Genomic DNA, 22395 nt, shown 5'->3' on the forward strand with positions numbered 1-22395 from the left:
TGCGATTCAGATTTGCGCATCGTTCTTACAGACAGTATAGTAATTGCGATTTAGCCATCGTAATACAGATTGTAATCATTTTCCTAAATGATGTTTTATATAATGAGTAGATTATAAAAACGATTTCATTAAATGCTCGAATAATCTTTTTCTAAATTATTCATATCCTTATACGTAGGTAGCATAGAACTTTTAGAATCCGGTAGGTGTTTTCCTAAAGCGAGATACACGAATTTATGACCGTCATAACTTGTTTAGGAACGGAGTAGGTAAGTGCTCAGTCGATAACCGGTCGATTGGCGAGGATGTCGCTGGCAACGTTCCCATAAATTCCACGGAATCGTACAAGATTTATAATGGCGGCAGCGTAACGGTGGGCACGCCGCGCATGCCGAACGCACGCGCCTACGTGACGCGCGAGTCGCGCCCTCGCGCCTGCGCACAATGCGTGCGAAATCTAGATGACATCGATCTGTATACATACATATTGTTTTTGAATAATGCAAATTTGGAAACTTAGGCATCTCTTTAGAAAACTAATGAGTACAGCCTTGTGTTTTACAAAACGACGAGCTTGATATGAATGAATTGATTATAAAGCGTATCAACCTAGAAATATACAAAGCAGTATATACAGGTATATATTTCCCGTTCTGAATTAATGAATTACCTACTTACTAATATAATTAACTGCAGAGTTGATAATTAAAAATTAACCACTGATTAGCAATGCTTATTTTACTACTTGACATAATTCTCAAAAACACTTATGTTAGCATATTTTTTTATATCACTGAGTTGACAAACAAGTATACGGCCTATTTGATTGTAAGAGGTTACCATATCGTTGCCGATCCTAAAGAAATCGTTTTACTCCTAGCATATTACTTTACATGAAAATTATCAAGTATACAGTATGTAGAACACTTACTAATGCTCCAAAAAATTCGGACTGTGTAGACGACATTAACAAAGTACCTATATCAAAATCAGAGTAATCTGATACGCTCAAGGGAAGTTGTGGGCGCATGCTTGCTTAGTACACAATATTAATAATTCTATACAATCAGAAATGTTGTTCGAAATCTACTTTGAAGTACGCATATTCCAGTTATGTATCAGTGATTGTCGATCCATTTACCTCCTTTTACGTGTTTCCTCACTTTCAACTCTCGTTAGCAATTTGTTTAATCTTCATTTCTAATATCCGATATGAATTTCTAATATGATAGATCAAATTAATGTTTATTAAATTGATGTAAACGTCACGTCAACATCAATCAGCGCTTATTTATGTACACAATATATAAATTTGTTAATTTTATGCATACATTAAGATTTTGATGTCATGTTGATATTCTAAATTATTAGCGGTTTATAAAATTTTAAACTATGTCGATTGTGCATAGTTTTCTCATCTTTACATCATTAATAAGGACTGTCTTGTTATGTCTATACTGCTACCATAGAAGTTTATGCCTATATATATATATTTTTAATGGATAATAATGAAATAGTGGATCCTGCTCATGCTAACGGTATACCGGCGGGGCACCAGTGAGAGATGATAAGTGAGGATAAAAAGACAGGTCAGTTAGCCCATTAGCAGGTTGGTTTCCAGGGAGAACCACGTGGAGGTTTTCCCGGTTGGGTATATTGCTAGCAATTGGGTTCTTATTCACCATTACTATAAACATTCCCCCCCACCCCTGTCCATATGATTATCACAAGCTACCCATCTAAAAGAAGTATGTGTCACATGTGCTATCAAACGTGTATTCCTATATGAATTGTAACACAGCTCAATCTAATCCATGAATCTTCGTTAACAGTCACTGTAACGATCTCGGCTCCCTTCATCCCCTGCGACTGCTAAGATGTTTATACATCTTATGTCAATTATTGCAACCTTGACATCAAACGCAGCAACACACACTTAATTTCTCTCGACAGCAATAAAGATGTAGAGACAATTGACATTCTGTCAATGTAATATATTCGAATCTATATGTATTTGGGCATATAATTAGATTGGAAAATACTCACAAACATGGTTCTATCACCACCCACTTAATAGGATCAAGAACTTATCGATGTCGCCCCCGTACACTTTCTAGTTACTCCATTTTGTAGTGCTAGATAGCTAGTAAAACATTCGTAGGAGTTTATTGACTTGTGCCCAGGCATGCGGCAGGTTGGCGGATGTAGGTGTTCGCAAATATTAGCGCTTACCTAATTCAGTACTCGGAGACCATGTTTGCTTTATTACCTAATCGGCTAGTTAAATTAATATTTTAGTTGTCACCTACACTGATATTTCGGTTTTGGTTTTGCGCTATTTTATTGTTCCGTAGGCGTACGTTCAGGTGACATGCGCGTGACATCAGTTTGACAACGGTTGAACAATATGGTATCTTGTCTCGTTGATGAAACATGAATTACTGAAGTATTGTTAAAAGCGTTCATAACTTTTGCTTACCATTGTATGTGTGTCGCAATTGTCTGTCAATTTTAAAAAAACAATTGAACATTTTTCTGTATCTCTAATTGCTTATTTAAAAAGTTCTCTGCTGCTGAACTAAAACTAATTATGCAATAATATTCTTATAAGTCTATCACTAAAATTTTTAAATTTATTGGCAAATATTTGAAAATTTTTAACGCAAAATATGAAGTAGATGCAAAGATTATAGTGATATATTTACGTGCAACATTTTCTATGACTAACATTTTAGTTTACTAACGGAGTACTCGTTAAATAATTAATCAGAAACATTGAAAAATATTTAGTTGTTCTTGAATATTGACAGATAATTGCGACGTTGCCGTCCTTCGTTTGAATACTCTTATTTATTCAAGTATTTATTATGGTTTACAAAACGGGTTTTGTTATGATTGTTACCACATAAGATACAACATGGATCAACAGATAGATCAGACATACTACGTCATAATCCTCTTAAGAAATTAACTGCTTTGTATAGGTTAGAAAGAGGTAAAACCTGCCTCTTGTCAACTGTCACAAGTAACAATTCTTGTCTACGAGATCTATATCCTTGAGGGACTAAAAGAAGATAATCATGAGAACTAGATCGTTGTTTGGCAAATGCGAGCTTTATGTGATATAATCGGCGTCAAATAAGTATTATCAGTTATTCACTATTTGCACTTTAGTCACGTATCTTTATACTTATTCTTTATAGATAGATAATTTGTTTACATTACTTACAGCACACAAATTACAATACTGTGTATTATGTGTATGTTTATACACATAATACACAGTAAAAGAGATAAAAGAATGAAAATAAAAAATCAACAAAAAAAAAACAAAAGCAAAATATATAAAACAACAATTTCCTTTCCTTTTTTTATATTCGTCCTTATAGGTTTATTCATCCGTAACTTTCAAACCATATCTCTAACAATATTCATCGAAGTAGGATCAATAATTTGCTTGTTCGTTTTTCGTTTACGTATGTATAATACTGTAATAATCATGTTAAACAAGTAGCTTATCTCAGAGTTCAAGATAGCCTAAGAAATTTTATTACAATCAGTTCAAACCGTAAAAACCGAGTAGGTAGACATTCCGATTCATAATTTTAGTATGTATTAGATTTTTTGCCAGTTCAACAAACTGATGTAAAAGTACGAGGCGCGCCCGCCAATATTGCGAGTGCGCCACGGCCGCGGCGAGGTCGCGGCTCTCGCTTCGTGGCCGATGCGCGTGCGCACTATGAATGAGAGATCCCCCACTACGCGGCGTTTCCACGATCAATGGACCGCACGTGGCGATAAATAAATTCAATACCTACTTATATTAGTTCTCATGGAAATATCCTCATACGCAACAAGTTTATAGTCAATATTGATTAAATTTTAACTTTGATATATTATTATGAAAATTTAAATTCTTAAATCGATGATTCCATTTGGTAGTCATCTATTTATAATAAATGCTATAATACAAGACAAGGTATTCATTAGCACTTGTTATTCGCTTAACATTCATGATTTAATTCATATTTTTATTATGAAGCACAGTCGATAAAAATGATTTTGTGTTGTGCCCTAGTTTTTAACAGACAGACACAAATACAAAAACTTATACAAAATAGAAATAATATTTTGGCTTCATTATTGCTGTTTGTTTTTGACTGACAAGAGTGCTACCTATTTGGAAGTATGCGTCTTTGACATACGCTTCTTAATGATATAGGTACAGAAGAGACCTCTACAGTATGACGATGTAACGATAAAACTAATATGATGTATAAACTATTTTATTTAATATTTCCAGTTTTTGAATTGTTACTATTTTTTTATAAGACAAACATACAGACATATCAACCTGTATACCACCTGCGCCGCGTGCTGATGGGACATCGTCACCTGTCGTCCATAAAATTCGCTTTTTATTAGATATATAAAATATTTATGTCTCCATTAGCGAGCCATATACGGATACAGTATAAAATGTACTTATATAATTATATTCAACGTATTATTTTACATAATAATGAATTTGGTGATGATGAATGATTTGTACTCGTTCGTTGATGTTTGTTTGATGATGAAATTAAGACGATTTTTCCTATTACCCTAACGTTGTCTTGAAAAGGTTGCTTTTAGCACTAACACTGCCTTGCTGCACTTATACAACTGTATCTGTTATATTTATTATGTTGTTTTATTTCCTATGTTGTATAATGCAAATAAAGTATACCCATTCAGTTATTCTTTCTAAATAAATCAAAAACTATTATGGTTTCTGAATTGAGTGCAAAATGTACCTATATCTCTGTGATGATTTCCCGCATGAAATAAACATATCCTATGGGAACCATACAGCAAATAATGATTATTTCTCCTTTTCGGCCTCATGGTATTATGAGAGGCATCTGAGAAAACAAAGCATCTTACAGTAGGAAGACTAAATAAAAACCAAGCATGGCTTCTCGTTGGCTGACACTAAAATGGAGAGAACATTTACGGAATGTCAATGGATTATTATAGTAATTAATCTTTATACCAAGTTTAGTTTTTATTAGTTAATATTGCATTGATTATCCTTAATAAAGGATATCAACTATGCTCCTTATTGATAGTTTCATATTATCAATATTTTCAATATTATCGCTGAATGTCATGGTATATCCACTCCATCTATTACGAGTAAGTCTATATAATACGTATATGATAATCAACACCATATTCATTCAATAATACAAACGGCTTGTATTATAGCATAAAGTAACGTAGATGGAGATAACGGCCATCTCCCTGGCAGCCCTTATTGGGAAACTAGCACGACCGGCCTTTGGTGGATGGGCGTTGGTCAACGCAGTCAGTCAATGTGACCCTTATAAGATGAACAACCATCAACTGAGCAGATAACACCACGCCATATACAGTAGTGCAGTCGAGGCGATGTAACTCTAGATACAAGGTTATTTGATTCGTTTGTAATTACAAACGAATTAAATATTCCTCGTCTATATTTTTTTTGCTGGGTGAAAGTGGTATGGTAACCCCGCTTGCGCTAACGGGATACGCTGGCGGAGCACCAGTGAAGGGTAATAGATGAGAATGAAAACAGGCCAGTTAGCCTATCATAATTAATTCATCAGGAATTAAATTATGATAGTTTCCAGGGAGAACTGCGAGGAGGTCGACCTGATTGGGTATATTGCTAGCAATGGGATTCTCAGTCTCCATTACTAACAATCCCTCCCCCCCTCCTCGTCTATATGGGAACAGTTATTATTATTATTATTAGGTTTAATGGCTAAACCTAGTATAGTATTATATTATCTGTGACTAAACTATTGGACCATCTTGATTGAAGCTAGATACAGATTTTGTTATAACTTGTCCATCTAACTGTTTTTAACATATTACGTCATTCTAATCTATACGCAACCATACAAAATATGTGTTTGGATTCAATAGATTCTGTGAAATAAAGTCTCGTTTTTAAAAGACTTTAATTAAGATGGTGATAATTTCAGTTTAAATTCAATACTCCTTCTTCCTACATATATATCTTCGTCAATCATCATCATCATCATATCAGTCGTTGACTGTCCACTGTTAAATATAGGCCACCTGCTATTGGGAGGGTTTGTCAGTAGTTATTACGTTTGGCAAGCAGATTGGCAAATGCAGTTAGGCTTTGGTGATGTTTTAAGAGAGATTCGGCTGCCTGCCCTCGACCATTGAATTTCCTTAGTCCTCTCTTACGACACCCACGGGAAAGGTCCGTCTGAAGTGGTCCCTTCTATGCCGGGACCACACGGCTTTTTCAATACCACATTAGAAAGAATATATACTATTATTTCTATAACTTCACACTTATAATACTGTATTGATTTTGATAATTCTTTTTGTTATCGTTGCGATTCCGTGTTGATCTCACACTAATTTTCTCACTATTGTAATCAGATTATCGTAGGGCAATTTATGTCCATTGCGTATGAAATGACAAATCTTTTTATTGCTCACCTTGAGGGTTTACCGCGAAAAATCATTATTCTAATTTAATGAATCACTGCCACAGTTTTTTTATATAACTACAATTTACATCAGAGGATTGCGCACACGCAGTTTACTATTAGGTAGTCGTCGTGATTCACTCCGGATTTACACACTCACTGGCCGCGTGTGAAAAAATGAATGCTAGAAAAAAAGAATATATGCTCAAGCATGAGGTACTCTTTCTGTGAAATCACGGGATCAATTACCAGGAAAATGCTAATGATTTAGCAGACAATGGCTACATCATGTTGCATTACCATTTTCCGTTCATTATGAAATCAGAGTATTCGGGTCGATATGCTTCTTTTATAAAAAAAAAAAACTAAGTATTTATAGTAAGTTTTATAATTATAAGTTATTTAAAGTAAGTTTGTATAAATGTCTAAAAATAGTGACTAATTCATTTAAAAATAGCTTGTATCGTATAGTACAACGAATAAAATCTAGTAGAAGTATTAGTAAACTCTGATATAGGTATATTTAACATGGAAATGGCACCTCTGTCCCATTCGTGTTTCTACCATAAAGCAGTTATGTTTACTGACTGTGTTTCAAATTGAAGTGTGGGATATGGTAGTGAATTTACAGGGTACAAAGGAATAATACCTGAGTCCTCAGGAATGGCAACGCATGGGGGGTATCATGAGCGAAACAGTATACTCTGTTATGTCCATGGTACTGCCCATGTCTATAGGCGACGGTTACTACTTTCCATCAGGTGGGCCGTCAGCTTGTTTGCCATTCCAAATTGCATAAAAAAATGGCAGTGGTTCCGTTAAAAATATTTAAAAATAAAATAATTTCTAATAGAAAAAACGTATAAAACTTTTTCAATATGTAGTATAAGAACTAGCTATAATATGTCAAATGTAGCATCATATGGAGATTATATAGTATAGTTTACTTAAAATTGTGTGGAATTGTATAAATATGATGTTTTGAGCGAAATAAATACATTTATCACTAAACTACAAAGATATTGTACGATATTTTATTGATATTAAAAATCAATCATTGCTTTATAAACTGAGATACGATCCTACATATCTATTTGAATGTATTATTATATCCATGGGAAAGAAAGACTGAAAAAGTTGATTGCTAAAGAATGCTATATAGCATTAAGTCCGCCTTTTGTACCTAACATTTTTTTTTTTTTTTGTAATGAGGTGAATAAAGAATAAATAAAAAAAAAAAACAGAAAGGAAATTTCTTCTTATGCCTAATTTTCCTGATTGACGAAGTTCTAAACTAAGTATGAGAATTGATTTTGTAGCTGAAAAATAATTAATTATAATTTTTAAAATGAAACGTTTATTCATATTCAATCGTTTTTTACTGCTGACTCAAAACTTCGACTCGTAAACTCTTTAAGTACAAAACTCGATTTCAAAGAGTTTACTGCTTTTCGAAGACAAACTAAATAAATCATTTTAAAATCTATGCTTTTTTATTTTGGTTTTAGTAAAATGTCTCCATTCGTGCCTTCTATCTCGGTAGGTGCTAATAGGTACTCTTGTAGCACTGTATTTAACCTTCAATATCCGGCGCAATTCACTTACGGAGGAGGGAATTTTAAGTGGTCCCCCACTCGTAAAATTAGCCGCTCATAATGGAGTCTCGAACGAATGGAACGGAATTTTTAAATGCTTTGACTAACAGGCAATTTTGTGAAGGAAACTGGTGGAATCATCATTGCTTACGGGTTTTTCGTACAAATCTAATCGGTTTTTTAATTACATTAAGTTTTTGCGAAGCTCTATTAGCAAAACAGTATAATGATTATATTCTTTATCGCAGATACATTTAGTATTTTATTATATTAGCTGCATGCCGCGGTTTTGCCGTCGTAAATAGACATATAAATTATCCTATATGCTAAGTTAGAATATAACCTATCAGTGTAGCAAATTTTATTCAAATCCGTGTAGTAGTTTTTATGTAAAAAAGGAAAAAATATCATTCATCCATCCACCCTTACTAACTTTCACATTTACAATATTTCCTAATAATATTATAAACATATACAACAACTTCTGCTATGGATTTGTTACTTCAGTGTTGAAAAAATCCCATTCTTTCCTCTGCCTCTTTATTTGTACATGGCCTTTTTACATTTTATCCTAGCTTATCCTTTGACATTATTTGGAAGAATTCTTAATGCGCTGAAAGACGCCGTGTGAAAGTTTGGAAGGGATCAATAACATGTCAACATACCCTCACTACACTCGTGAAACCGTTGTCTCATCACTTCGCTAATGGGAATCTGTCAGCGACCCGACCCCTTTAAACTCTCATTTCCGGGCTTCAGCTGTAATGTAGCTTATTTTGAAACGGATACACTTACAGTTTGAAATACTACATACCTGCTGTTATATTGTTAAGATGTATGTAGATTGTGGAGTACAGAAATAAAAATCAAAATCCTTTTATTTTTTATCTGTTATTTTAAAAGTTCTGTGACTGAACAATACAATTTTATAAATTATTTTGTCCATCAGTCCGTTTATTTGTAGATAGGATTAAGATTCAAATGTTATATACCTCTTATTACCTCATTTAGGTTTAAAGTCATATTTTAATTTATATTAGCATTACATTTGACAAAATAAGTGATATCTCTACATGGATTTAAGTTATAATAAAAAAAAAATCATTATATTAATTTTTTTAGATAATAAAATTTCAGCAAAGAGAAATATATATCTTGTGATGATATGGATCATTATCATCACAAGAACTATGGCGTTTCACATTAGGAATCAAATTATCGAAAGAGCATGGTACATATTGACAGCTGTTGCTGTTTATTTTGGGAATATCAAGGCGTCAACGTTTCAAGATCTCGTGTGAAATGAGGGTCCACTTAAAAACATATCATAGTCGATATAAAAACGGTTAAACAGTAGGGCGTGGGTGTAAGACAGCTGAGTGGATGGGGTCGTGGAATGACCGTAGTTTAGTTTAACTACAAGCTTCCGCCAAACGAGCGATCAAGTTGCTTCATGACTATTCAGTGTTAGTCCGCTGTCCATGTAATTGTTGCTAAGAACTTTTTCTGTAACTTTTGTAAAATTGTTGTTTTTAGAAAACTGAATGTACAGAAAGTTTTTGAACTTGTGTCTCGAATTCTAACACCTCGAACATAGATTCGTAGTAGACGTATGTATTAAATAAACAATAGTGATTTGATTTAATAACATACATATGTATATCTTCACATCGTATTACTAAAAAGATTGATTGGAATAGTATTTCGAAGAATACTTTTAATAGACAAGAAGACTGAATAATTTTATTCGTGCGTTCGCTACATAGTTCGCAAATAATACGATTTATTTATTTTTATCTGTTCCCCTGAAAGATTAAAAATAATTCAGAGCAATCATCACAATTCAGTAGAGAATTCCTGAAAATTAGACGGAAGTTGCCGATTGGAATTTTATTAGATATTAACATTCTTTAAAACGATATTACTTAATATATCAACTGACTTTAAAATGAAAGTTGAAAATGTAAACGAAATGAAAACTTGTTATTGAACTAAGATTATTTTTTGTGTAGGTTTTATATGTTCGGCGATAACTATGCCAAGATCTTTAATTTTGACGCTTTTTATAAGAAGCATATATATTTTGTATTGATCCCATACTAATTTTGTAAAAATGGATGTTTCTTTTTACGACAAAACTTATATCTCAAGTACATATAATAGTATAGGTTCTATGACACATAAATATATCTAACACTATGTAGTCTTATCGCAAATCCGCGGAAACAAGCCGGCTGATCTCTATAGTGGCGCGACACTTGTATCTCCTATATCCTGCGAGCGGAAGAGCGTGGAAGTTGCGTCATCACCGGAAATAGACGCCCTCTGTGTCAGCACGCAGCACAACGCACCGCGTGTCGTCATACGCACATGTACTCCACGCACCGTCATCAACCGCTCCACTAATCAGCGCCCGCGTTAACGTATAACGTGGTCCACACCACTGTCTAATCATGCTCGTTAACCGCCTGCAGGAAATTACTACCATTAAACAAATTTTCAGTACACATAAGTGCTTAACTGTTAATGGTGTTCCTACCAAAAAGCTGAAGTACAAATCGGTGTAGGTAAAAAAGTAATGAAGTCTATCGATCTTCCCGTACTTTTTCTTATTTTAGTAAACGGGTAATTATTACTCAGCGGAAACAGCTTGAGATAATACTGCGATTTATCTTTCGCAGCGTGTGTCCGTTTGTTTATTTGCCACACAGTGGGTTCCTTCCCGCATAAATGAATACGAGCACTCATTACGGATGTGTTTTTCAGGAGTTTATGTGTCAGAAAATACTGCCAAGAAATGAGCATAAATATTTCAACCGGTTTATATTATTAAAAGCGTACAACACTTAATCAACTGCAAGATGACTGAGAGATGTTAACCGTCCTCTCGTACGAGTACATTAATCCAATCAAAATATGGTAATGGCCGAGTGCACCCAACTAAATATTGTGATACGCTTGTGGAATCAATTTTCGTTCGTGTAATTTATGTTCGTGTTCCCCAATTAACTGGCAATTCGGTGGCTTCGATTATTTCGCATAAAATGTACCGGCGACTCCCGCATCCGGTGATTACGTCTGGCGCATAATTTGTGATGCGCCTGCGCCTGGGCCCGACCTACGCTCGCTCTTAATTTTTGTTTGATAAAAAACGGAAAGGTTCGCCATGACCGGTGTCTGTAGTGCACTCTGTTTGTTTGTTGTTTGTTTTTACTGTCAAATATTTTGCACCTGCGCACTTTTTGGTACTTTTTTCTACTACAGATACCTGGCCTAATGAGATTTTTCAAATCACAGTACTTAAATACAAATACAAAGACTTGTTTTGTTATTTTTTAATTATACAGATCAGCTAATAACATTTTATATTTTATAACTAGATATCATTATATATAAATTAATATTATTTTGGTTATAATTGATCTAATAGTATCATTATATTGTTGCAGAATCGGCGAGCATCGCTGGCGTCGTCAGGCGCGTGCCGGCGACCGGATGCGCCACCGGCGACATAATGTGGCTTCTTGATGAGCCGAATCAACCTTATGAAGGTAATTCAATTATTATCGAATAAACAAATAATATCTTTAAACCCGAGTCCGAGTAAAGTATAAAACTAAAGGATTTTTTTATATTACAGACTGTGAGCAGCTACTTTGCTTTCGTTATTATAATGGCGAGGGTGAAGAATGTGTGGCGGAGTCCCCGACAATACCACCGCGTTTCAAGGTAGACCTGAAGAAATTACCTCTTCGCCTCAAAGAAGGTATTTCAAGAAAGCGGAGTGGCGATCAAGTCTCGCCATTTTCCTATCACAATGAAAGTTTTGAAATGAATTCAGAGAATCCACCTCGGGTTGAGTTTGTCTCCGGTACCAGCCAAGACATCAAGCATCTTAGCGAAAATGTCAACAAATGCTCAATTAGTGCTTTAGAAAGTAACGGGAACAATATAAATCTCGATCAAACAAAATGTGATCCTAGTAAATCTCTAGTTAGTAGTGTAAGTAAAGAATCTCTTTCTGTAAATAGTGAATCTCAGAGTGCTATAGACTGCAAAGCTACGTCATCGGGTGTTAAGAAGAAATGCCCTCCGCCAGTAGACACAGGCGGCGGGCAAATATCAACTGGCGTTAAAAAGAAAACAAAAGCGAACAGTGGTTTCGAATCACCGACTTCGCCAGGTACGGAGTATTATAAAATATGGTCACCAAAGAATCCTTGTAAAATAATGAAGTTCGTATATGACGTTGAAGGTGCCAATGTGCCAAGTGATGCGGAAAAATCACCTGTTCCACCCCTACCTCCTCGACAATCCCACAAACCACTGGAAAGAATGCACGCATTATCTCCACCTCAGGTACCAAGACATCGGAAGCCAAAAAAACTCACAAAACCCGAAGATGCATTTACATTTGAGTTGATAGATATAGATGAACAATTTTTTACTGATAATAATATTACAAATTCTGCTGTATTACAAGGTCAAATAAATGACTTCAAACCTGGAGAATTTTATTCAGGTAATCAGGTCTCTATGTCTTCAACGACTTCATTTTGGAGGGGAGGTCAAAATGTCGCTCCTCTGGCTACACCCGAAACTGATGGCAGCTTATGTGATTCCATGGTCTCTTCTATGAAAATATCTAAGTTAAACGAGGAAAAGAAAGATAAACTTGTACCTGAAAGCTCTACTAGCATTAGTAAAAATAACATAATGTTCATTAAAGATATAGGACCAGATAATTATATAACTACAACATTTGCAAGGAAAGATAAATCTAGTCCCTCTAATGATGTCGTAGATAGTGTTATTCTAACACCAAATCATGCGAAATCAGAAGAGAAAGCTCAAAACACTTTTCTTAATGATATTAGTAATAATTCTGAATTTGAAGATGACAACAGAAATCAAATTGAAGAGAAAGAAATTACTATACTAAAGAGCCATAAGCCTTTAACGAGACAATGTTCAGGTCGTGCTACACCCACTATGATGACAGCTTTTCTGAACTCTTCACACATTGATGCACCGACTAGGGAAACTGATAATAATAGCCCTAATGCACCAAGTTCTTGTAACTCTTCACATTCATCATCACCCGTAGATGATCCAAACAAAACTCTGCCGTGTGTAGGAACTTTGCTAATGAATCGAAAATATTCATGTGATAGTTCAACGCCAAAGCATTCTAGTTTACCTCGGCATTTATTAAAGACCCTCGGATGCGAAAATACGCCAAAGCACTCTCCGCTTAAAACACCTAATAAAAATAACGAGGAGAGTCCAGTGCGGCCACATCCTAGGGTACTAGCAAGAGTGGCCGCTTTGGCTGGTGCCGCAGTTCCTCAATGTCCACCTACGCCTACACATCATGCGAGAAGGCCTCGGCCTATGCCTCCACCAGATCTCCATCCACCACCAATAAACTTAGAGAATAGGCTACACGAGAACTTTGAAATGGTGGAATTTACAAGTGAATTACGGACATCAGAGATCAGATCGCCAAATCTTGAATTTGTTAACAGTAACCACTTTACTATAGTTCACGCTGGACCGCCTGATGGGGTTGTTCTTCGAAGACCACGACCTATTGAAGATAATGATGATAATGACAATGCTGTAGCATCACCAACGCCTCTGAGGCATATGGCTGGAATTAGGTTACCATCGATACCTGAGAGAGCGTCAAGGCAGATGGCCTTAACGGGTGACTTCCCTGCCAATATGATCGGAGGGATTATTGAATGTGAAGAGCCCTTACCTGCAGGTATTTAAAATTTTAATGCATATATACTTTATATATATTATTTTGCGTTTAAAAAAAAATACACGAACATTTCAACAATTTCAGGTTGGGAGGCGCGCATGGATAGTCACGGACGTGTGTTCTATATAGACCATATAAATCGGACCACGACGTGGCAACGGCCCGGCGATAATGGAACAACACCAAGAACACCTGCTCCTGAAGTGCAGAGGAGGCAACTTGATAGAAGGTTCGTGCTTCCATATAACGTAGTATAGCCGTTAGGCTAACGTTATCTTTTGTTTCGCGACATTGCCTTCTGTCCTTTTTTTTGTATGATGATGATTTTTAAACATTTTACGTATAATAATATAAATAGAAACATCGATATTAAAATGTTGTGTGGTGACTCCAAAATTTAGATATTTAACAGTCTCTTTTTTACGCTGAGTACTCAATGCTAAAAATTATTCATAATTTTTCCCACTGGGTCTGTCACTGTCTATTTGTTTGGATATGATATAATTTGGATATTATTTGAGACCATCCTGAAATTTTAAAATAAAATGGAAGTAAAAAACGTTCAAAATTTTGCTTTTCGAAATATGGCAATGTTGCGATACGTGTCAATTTTCAAAAACAAGCGCGCTCAAAGAGAGTGCACTAAAACGTTAATCATATAATATCAGCTTCATCATATCAGCCGTTAACTGTCCACTGTTGAGTACAGGAGGAGGACTTAGGGTGTTTTACCAGTAATTGCCACGCTTGGCAAGCGGATTGGTAACCGCAGTAAAGCTTTAACGATGTTTTAAAAGAGCCGCTGCTGCCGATCCCTCAACCATTGAATTCTCATAGTGGCATCTTACAACACCTACGGGAAAGGAAGAAGTAGTCCATTTAATAATTTTTTATTTAAATATTTAATAAATAATTACAGGTACCAATCAATCCGACGGACGATGACGCGCACGCAACTAGCGGACGAGGGCGGCGCGTGTGCGTCCCCGCCGCCCGCCCCCGTGCCCGCCGCCGTCACACACTCGCCCGTTGCCGGCGCCGCGCCCGCTTCCGCCTCCGCCTCCGCCCGTACTCCGCACGCGCCACACCCGGCTGCCGAGTTCCTAGCCCGACCAGACTTCTACTCTATACTTCATATGAATCAGGCATGCGAATTAAACCTAGTTATAATTCTTACATATCAGCTTTATCAGAAGGAGACTTTGTACAAAAGTCAATTGCTTGGGTACCTCTGTCCCATTCGTGTTTCAACCGTGAAGCAGTTGTGTTTGTATGGCTGTGTTTCGGTTTGAAGGGATGTAGCGTGAATTTACTGGGTACAGTGGAATAACACCTGAGTCCTCAGGAATGGCAACGCATGTGGGGTATCATGGGCGAAACAGTATACTCTGTTATGTCCATGGTACTGCTCATATCTATAGGCGACGGTTATCACTTTGTGGGCCGTCAGCTTGTTTGCCATTCTAAGTTGTATAAAAAAAAATTGCAAATGGCGGTAACGTTTTAGTCAGAGAAACAATTTCGATCTGCATATTACTTGATTGAATTCCAATTCGAGCCCTGAATTTTTAAATTCATATTTGGATTATTATAAAAATTATTTGTCACTTAAAAGAGTTTAGATCGCAGAATCTATTGTATCCTTTATTATATTTCATAAATTTCTACGCGCAACGCCATCTAGCGGTAGAAACTATTTATATATCTACAATACCTACCAACACAGTACCACACTACTAGATGACGTTACAATGACAAAAATTTTAAAATAAGCGTGTCACAATGATAGAAGATCAGATGACCAAAATTCCAATAAAAAAGTTCTAAAAACTAAAAATAATTTTCTTTTGTTTTTTGTGTCGTCTAGCAAGTCTTATCAAAGGCTGTCATGTTTAAAGTAAGCGTCCTAGAAGTCTACCATCATAGGGCGCAATCACCGCGCCATAGTAATTTAACACGTGAAGGTAAAAACTAATATAAATGCATGTACAGGAGGCATCGTCGCTGTACAACTGCAACTCGACGCTGAAGCACATGATCTCCAAGATACGGCGGGATACGGCGTCGTTCGAACGGTACCAGCACAACCGGGACTTGGTGGCGCTCGTCAACATGTTCAGTGAGACTGACCGCGACCTGCCACTCGGGTGGGACACCAAACTCGACCGCAATGGAAAGGTATTCAAACAATCAACATTTATTTATATTAAAAACCTATTGGCGTATTTAACATTATTTTCTAGAGTGGGCTTGGGCTTTTAAAACAGCCATATTTTGTACTCTATGACGTGATGTCTTTGCGTATAGTTAAAAGTTCCGCACAAACCGTGGCATGGGCACTAGTTAATTCTGGCTTGAACAAGGTCTACCTATTGAATATGTCTATGAAGAAAACCAGAGCTATACGGTTTAATCATCGATAATATATACCGTTCCGATATCTATATATTGAGTTTTTCTGATATCTACCGATATCGCCCATATAAGACGGATATCTACTTCGTTTTGATTGGGTTCTCCATTGGAATATTTTATGTTGATATTCTATATTTAAAATGTCCATTATTTTGACAATATATAGATATTGTTACTACATTATATAGATATACATAGCTATATAATATCACCCCTACTGCAGGATATTTAAAGTTGTAACTACCTCGCCGATATTTAACCAACCACTAGTCTCGCTGTGTCACATAAAATTTTACTAGTGTAGGATCGTTGACAAACCGAAATATATACATATAATATACATATGACAGCAGTAGTTTTACCTTGCAATTATAAGTCTTTTTATGCCATCTAATTTCGTGTCGTGTACCTCGATCATTGATACCAACTAGATAAAATCATGTGTATTGAAATAATATATGATTATTCTTTGTCTTGTTAATTGTATTGTCAAATATTTCATATTTATTTGTAATCAAGTAATGGTAATAGTATTGGAATGTATCGATGTTATTATAATTGCTGTTCTTAAATCGTTGCATGCCCGATAGGGTATAACTGTTGATACTGATGTCAAATCCAAAACAATGGTTACTGCTATATGTATGTACACAGCAATAAAATTCTATTCTATTCCATTAATATGAGTATCATTTGTCCATAAGTAGAAATATCTTTAAACTCATTTACAAATAAAAAAGTATAGCTTTGTTCGTGTTTAAGAGCCCCGCTTTTCAATGAGCTGATATTCGTTCGTATATTTAGTAATATTGATGATCGAAGGACACTTATATAATATATTCCTTTATTATTATATACGTAACTAAAGTCAATAAATATGTTTTTTCTACACACAGGTGATGGTAAACACTGTTAACCAACTAAACATCTTTATATTATCATAAAAAAAAAAATCATGACTCACAAAGTGGATTTTATAAATTAACATTTATCGTTCAGAAAATATATTGAGAGCAGTACAATGATTATAGCAGATTCAAACGAATTATCACTCATTAAGTTGTTTGTGTAATTAACTTCCGTCAATAATGACTGACTCTCTTAAAACACAGTAGAAATGTTTTTGTTAGTGCATATGAATCACGGATGAATTTGGAGAGAGGAAACTGTATTGATATTGGTGAGATAAATAATCCGAATGACACCATTTTTTCGTATTTTCTCTGGCCGAATGAATCTATTTTCTTTTATTTTTTCTTTATATAGGAGGGATATATTTCCCAATATAGGAGGGATGTCATCTTTTCAGGAAAAAGGAACGTAATTAAAAGTATATATCGACAATTAACTATTAAGCAGTTTGATTGTAGATAAATCTATATATATATATATATATATATATATATATATATATATATATATATATATATATATATATATATATATATATATATATATATATATATATATATATATATATATATATATACATACATAGCGTTGGTAGAAGTACCATTTGAATTGGAGCACTTGTCTAACTTTATATGGTTTCTATTCACCCCAATCTCCTATATATGGGTGACAAAAATATGTATAATAAATATATCCCTACAAAAATATCATCACACTGCCTCGGAATATTCTGGAACAGCCTAGTCATTTTCGTAAGGATTTCGTCAAATGTGGTATAGGATGTACAGTGGAAGTGAATGTTGTGGGTTGCGTGTTGCGCAGCGTTTCTTCGTGGACCACGTGATGCGGCGCACGACGTTCATCGACCCCCGCGTGCCGCCCGCGCCCCGCGCCGGGCCCGCGGCCGGGCCCTACAGCCCGCTGCTGCCGCCGCGCCGCCGCCCCGACCACCTCGCCCACCTCGTCCAGGTCACCGGAATTATCCATCTCGTCCGAGGCCCTTATATTGCCCAACTCACCTATTTCGCTTGATATGCCGGTGTCGTCTAGGGCATCCATATTGCCCGTCTCATTCGTTTGATTTGCCCACCTCGTTTAGTTTCTGCCTGAACTCATCCACCTTACCTGACTCATCCACCTCGCCTATATTACTAGCTGATTTTAAAGTAACGTGCTGACGCGTTTAAAGTTAGACCTCATTTTTGTTATTAAATACGTACAGAGGGTATAGAGGAATAACACCTGAGTCCTCAGGAATGGCAACGCATGGGGGGTATCATGGGCGAAACAGTATACTGTGTTATGTCAATGGTACTGCTCATGTCTACAGGCGACGGTTACCACTTTCCATCAGGTGGACCGTCAGCTTGTTTGTCATTCTAAGTTGTATAAAAAAAAACGTACCTATTGGAAATAATTAGTGCATCCTTGTCACTCTGAAATCAGTCTTTATTTCGAGAGTTGATAAATAATATATACTAAACCTAACTGATCGAGAATTTTCGAAGTATTTAGAACAACTATAACTACATTATTTTATTATTACTTTATCGGCCGATAACTTTTTTTTATGGGTGAAAATGGAATGGTGGCCCCGCCTGCGCTAACGGGATACGCTGGCGGAGCACCAGTGATGGGTGATAGATGAGAATGAAAACAGGCCAGTTGGCCCATCATGATGATTTCATCAGGAATTAACCATGATAGTTTCCAGGGGGAACCGCGAGGAGGTCCACCTGATTGGGTATATTGCTAGTAATGAGATTCTCAGTTTCCATCACTAACAATCCCTTTCCCCCCTCAGCCGATAACTGTCCACTGCTGAACATGACCCTTCCCCATAAGGGGCGGGGGGGGGGGGGTTTACTAGTAATAGTAACTAACCACGCTTGGCAAGCGGATTGGCAACCGCCATTATGGTGATGTTTTAAGGGGGAAATTACTACCCATCACTCGATCATTAAGTTTTCTTAGTTGCCTCTTCTGACACCAACTGGAAAAGGAACACATTACAGTAATGACACTCGATGATTAAGTTCCCTCAGTTGCCTCTTCTAGCACCAACTGACACATTAACGTAATGATTATTTACTTAAATATGATATTTAATTTGTCCTATTAGTTCCTGTTAGTAGTTTTCCTGTTAGTTCATACTAAAACGAGTTTATTTAGGGAAATAAAGAGCTGTGTGTAATTACAATGATATGTTTATAGTATTTATCAGCTCTCGTACATTACTGTTGTCCAGTGTTGGCTTGAACAAAACGGCTTTTAATCAAATAGTTATTTGTTACGTAAATAATTTTATCTTATAATTTAGACTGTTGTTATTTCATATAGAAATATCATGTAAATTGAAAATGTTGACTGGTGGAGAATGACATTAAGTCAGCTTTTTGTACCATATTTTATTTTAGTCAATAAAATTATTTAAATGAATTACTCATTATTTGTCTATTAAAAGGCGTTTAGGTATTTTATTTTTTGTCATTGTATATGTATTCTGAAACGCATGATTGAATTTCTCATATTTTTTTTTCAGTTGATAAGTTTGTACATCACCTATTGCTTTGGGCTATATATATATTGGGGGGAAAGGGATTATTAGTAATGGAGATTAAAAATCTCATTGCTAGCAATATACCCAACCAGGTCGACCTCCTCGTGGTTCTCCCTGGAAACTATCATGGTTAATTCTTGATGGATTCATCATGATGGGCTAACTGGCATGTTTTCATTGTCATCGATCACCCTTCACTGGTGCCCCGCCAGCGTATCCCATTAGCGCAGGCGGGGTTACCATTCCATTATCACCCATCAAAAAAAAAATGTATATTACAAACAGAAAGTTTTTATTTCATTTTTTAATATATTTCAGCGTCGCAAGTGTTTTTTGTTTATTTTCGCTCTTCGTTGTCAAATATGTTATATAGAGAGTTGTTTTTATGACTTCGACCAGTTATGTACAAGTATTTGATACTTATTTTAAATTTAGATAATCCATAATTGCACCATCTTTGCATAATGTTTGGTTGTTTTTCATTCAAAATCATATCGAGTTGGTTGCACGTTTGTGGGTGCCATTGTGTCATGTAATTGTGTCTTGTTGTCATTTATTTATATTTTTTTTATTACTCACAATTTAGTTATTTGTTCTTAGCTTCGGTGTTTGTTTTAGCGCATGGTGTTGTACATTGGTATTATTTAGTTAATTTTGTGTTATATTATTTTGTGAATAATCAATGAAATTGCAACTGTTTTTGTGTATGCGCAGGCGCCGACGCCACCGCCGCGGCCGCCTCTCACCACGGTCGACACGCACGCGCACAACTCACAGGAGGAAATACCTGTCGCTTACAATGATAAGGTATATATTGTTTATATTTGTCTGTATTGATAAATAAATAATTTAAGATTGTATTCTCCCAAAATTTTCCCAAAAAAAAAACTTTAATTGATAATGTATCTGAAAGTCTCCGTAGCAAAATATAAAATAGACATAAAAAATTATATGCTATGTATTCAGAGCACTTTTTAAATAACCAGTCAGAAATATTACAAAAAATTAAATTAAATTGTACAAAAGTCGATTGCTTGGGTACCTCTGTCCCATTCGTGTTTCTACCGTGAAACAGTTGTGTTTGCATGGCTCTGTTTCGGTTTGAAGGGTGGGATATGGCGTGAATTTACAGGGTACAGAGGAATAACACCTGAGTCCTCAGGAATGGCAACGCATGTGGGGTATCATGGGCGAAACAGTATACTCTGTTATGTCCATGATACTGCTCATGTCTATAGGTGACGGTTATCACTTTCCATCAGGTGGGCCGTCAGCTTGTTTGCCATTCTAAGTTGTATAAAAAATAAAAATATTGTTGCTGAAGATAATTGCGACGTTGCTACAGTTCGGTGGTCAATAGTTATGAACGCGTTTACTTATGAAATGCGCGGGCGCAGGTGGTGGCGTTCCTGCGGCAGGCGAACATCATGTCGATCCTGCGCGAGCGCTGCGGCGCGGCCGGCGCCGGGCCCGCGCTGCGCGACAAAGTCCGCGCCGTCCGCGCCGACGGTGTCGCCGCGCTCGCGCGCTACCAGTACGACGTGCAGTTCACCTGTATGCTCAGGTCAGTGATTTTTTTATGTCAGAGGGCGTAAGTAAGTAGTTACCGCAGTCCATGGACATTGACGACACCAGGGCAGTCGCAAAGACGTTGCTGATTTTTTCGACTATTCGCCTCTACCTACCGAATCTTGATATATAAAAAAATCGTGTTACCGATACCGCTCAACTGATGTTAATGACATTTTTGTAAATGTCATTAAAATCAGAAAAACATATTGTGATGTACGTACTCAATATTTTTATGGGGATAAACAACATTTATCGCATCAGATACTGTTGATATATTTTACTACCGTATATACTTGTATAGTTGTCAAGAAACTACATGCGTCCAAATTCGTTGTATTATAATAACGCCATCTATACGTTACAACTGAAATCTCTTGATTGACTTCAAACTCATACTATTAATAGAACTAAGTTTAACAGATGGCGCTAGTGTAATATAAAAATATTGAGGATGAATAAATATTTCCAAAGATTTCACAAATAACCCAATTCCGTAGAGTGTATAATATATATCATCGATTCTTTATGTACGAGTATTGAATAAAATAATATATACGATATATTTTAATGGAAGAGAAAAAGGATTATTAGTAATTGGTATTAACAACTCCTGTCAGGCCGATCTCCACGTGGATTCCCCTGGAAACCATAGTGCTGAATTCCATATGTGTTCATCACGATGGGCTAACTGACCTGCGTTTTCATCCTCACCTATCATCCCTCACTGGTGCCCCGCCAGCATATACCGATAGCACGAGCGGGGTTACCATTCTATTATCATCCATTAAAAAAAACCTGTCGTGCTTTCATTTTCACATATCATTTTAACGGTGCACCGCTAAAGTAACTGATAGCACAGACGGAATTAACATTTTATTCTCACCCGTTAAAAAAAGATATACTTTAATTTCTTTGCTTAATACTTAATTAGTATACGCCATCTATCGATATGAGTAAAATAAAACACATTATAAAATGTCATCTCGGTTAGGTACCTCCTCCACTAATGAAAACTTGCGTTTCCATGCCTTTAAGTTTTCATGAAAATCAAACATAAAATATACAATATAAGAT

At 36.0% G+C, this 22395-nt stretch overlaps 1 protein-coding gene across 5 annotated transcripts in view; it reads left to right on the plus strand.

Annotated features, from left to right (window-relative positions):
* The window catches only part of LOC113517335 (E3 ubiquitin-protein ligase HECW2), a 128415-nt gene that overhangs the window by 35817 nt on the left and 70203 nt on the right, over positions 1 to 22395 (plus strand). For 4 of the 5 annotated variants that reach the window (XM_052901428.1, XM_052901427.1, XM_052901429.1 and 1 more), the window contains 8 exons: positions 11542 to 11643; positions 11733 to 13862; positions 13947 to 14091; positions 14782 to 15007; positions 15855 to 16040; positions 18012 to 18158; positions 20464 to 20556; positions 21147 to 21313. In XM_052901428.1, coding sequence (XP_052757388.1) covers positions 11542 to 11643; positions 11733 to 13862; positions 13947 to 14091; positions 14782 to 15007; positions 15855 to 16040; positions 18012 to 18158; positions 20464 to 20556; positions 21147 to 21313 — 3196 coding nt within the window. The remainder of the gene's footprint in view (positions 1 to 11541; positions 11644 to 11732; positions 13863 to 13946; positions 14092 to 14781; positions 15008 to 15854; positions 16041 to 18011; positions 18159 to 20463; positions 20557 to 21146; positions 21314 to 22395) is intronic. The other variant, XM_052901430.1, reaches the window with a different exon arrangement.

Source organism: Galleria mellonella, unplaced genomic scaffold (genome assembly GCF_026898425.1).
Source record: "Galleria mellonella isolate WM207_F2 unplaced genomic scaffold, CSIRO_AGI_GalMel_v1 utg78, whole genome shotgun sequence".
Lineage (NCBI taxonomy): Eukaryota > Metazoa > Arthropoda > Insecta > Lepidoptera > Pyralidae > Galleria > Galleria mellonella.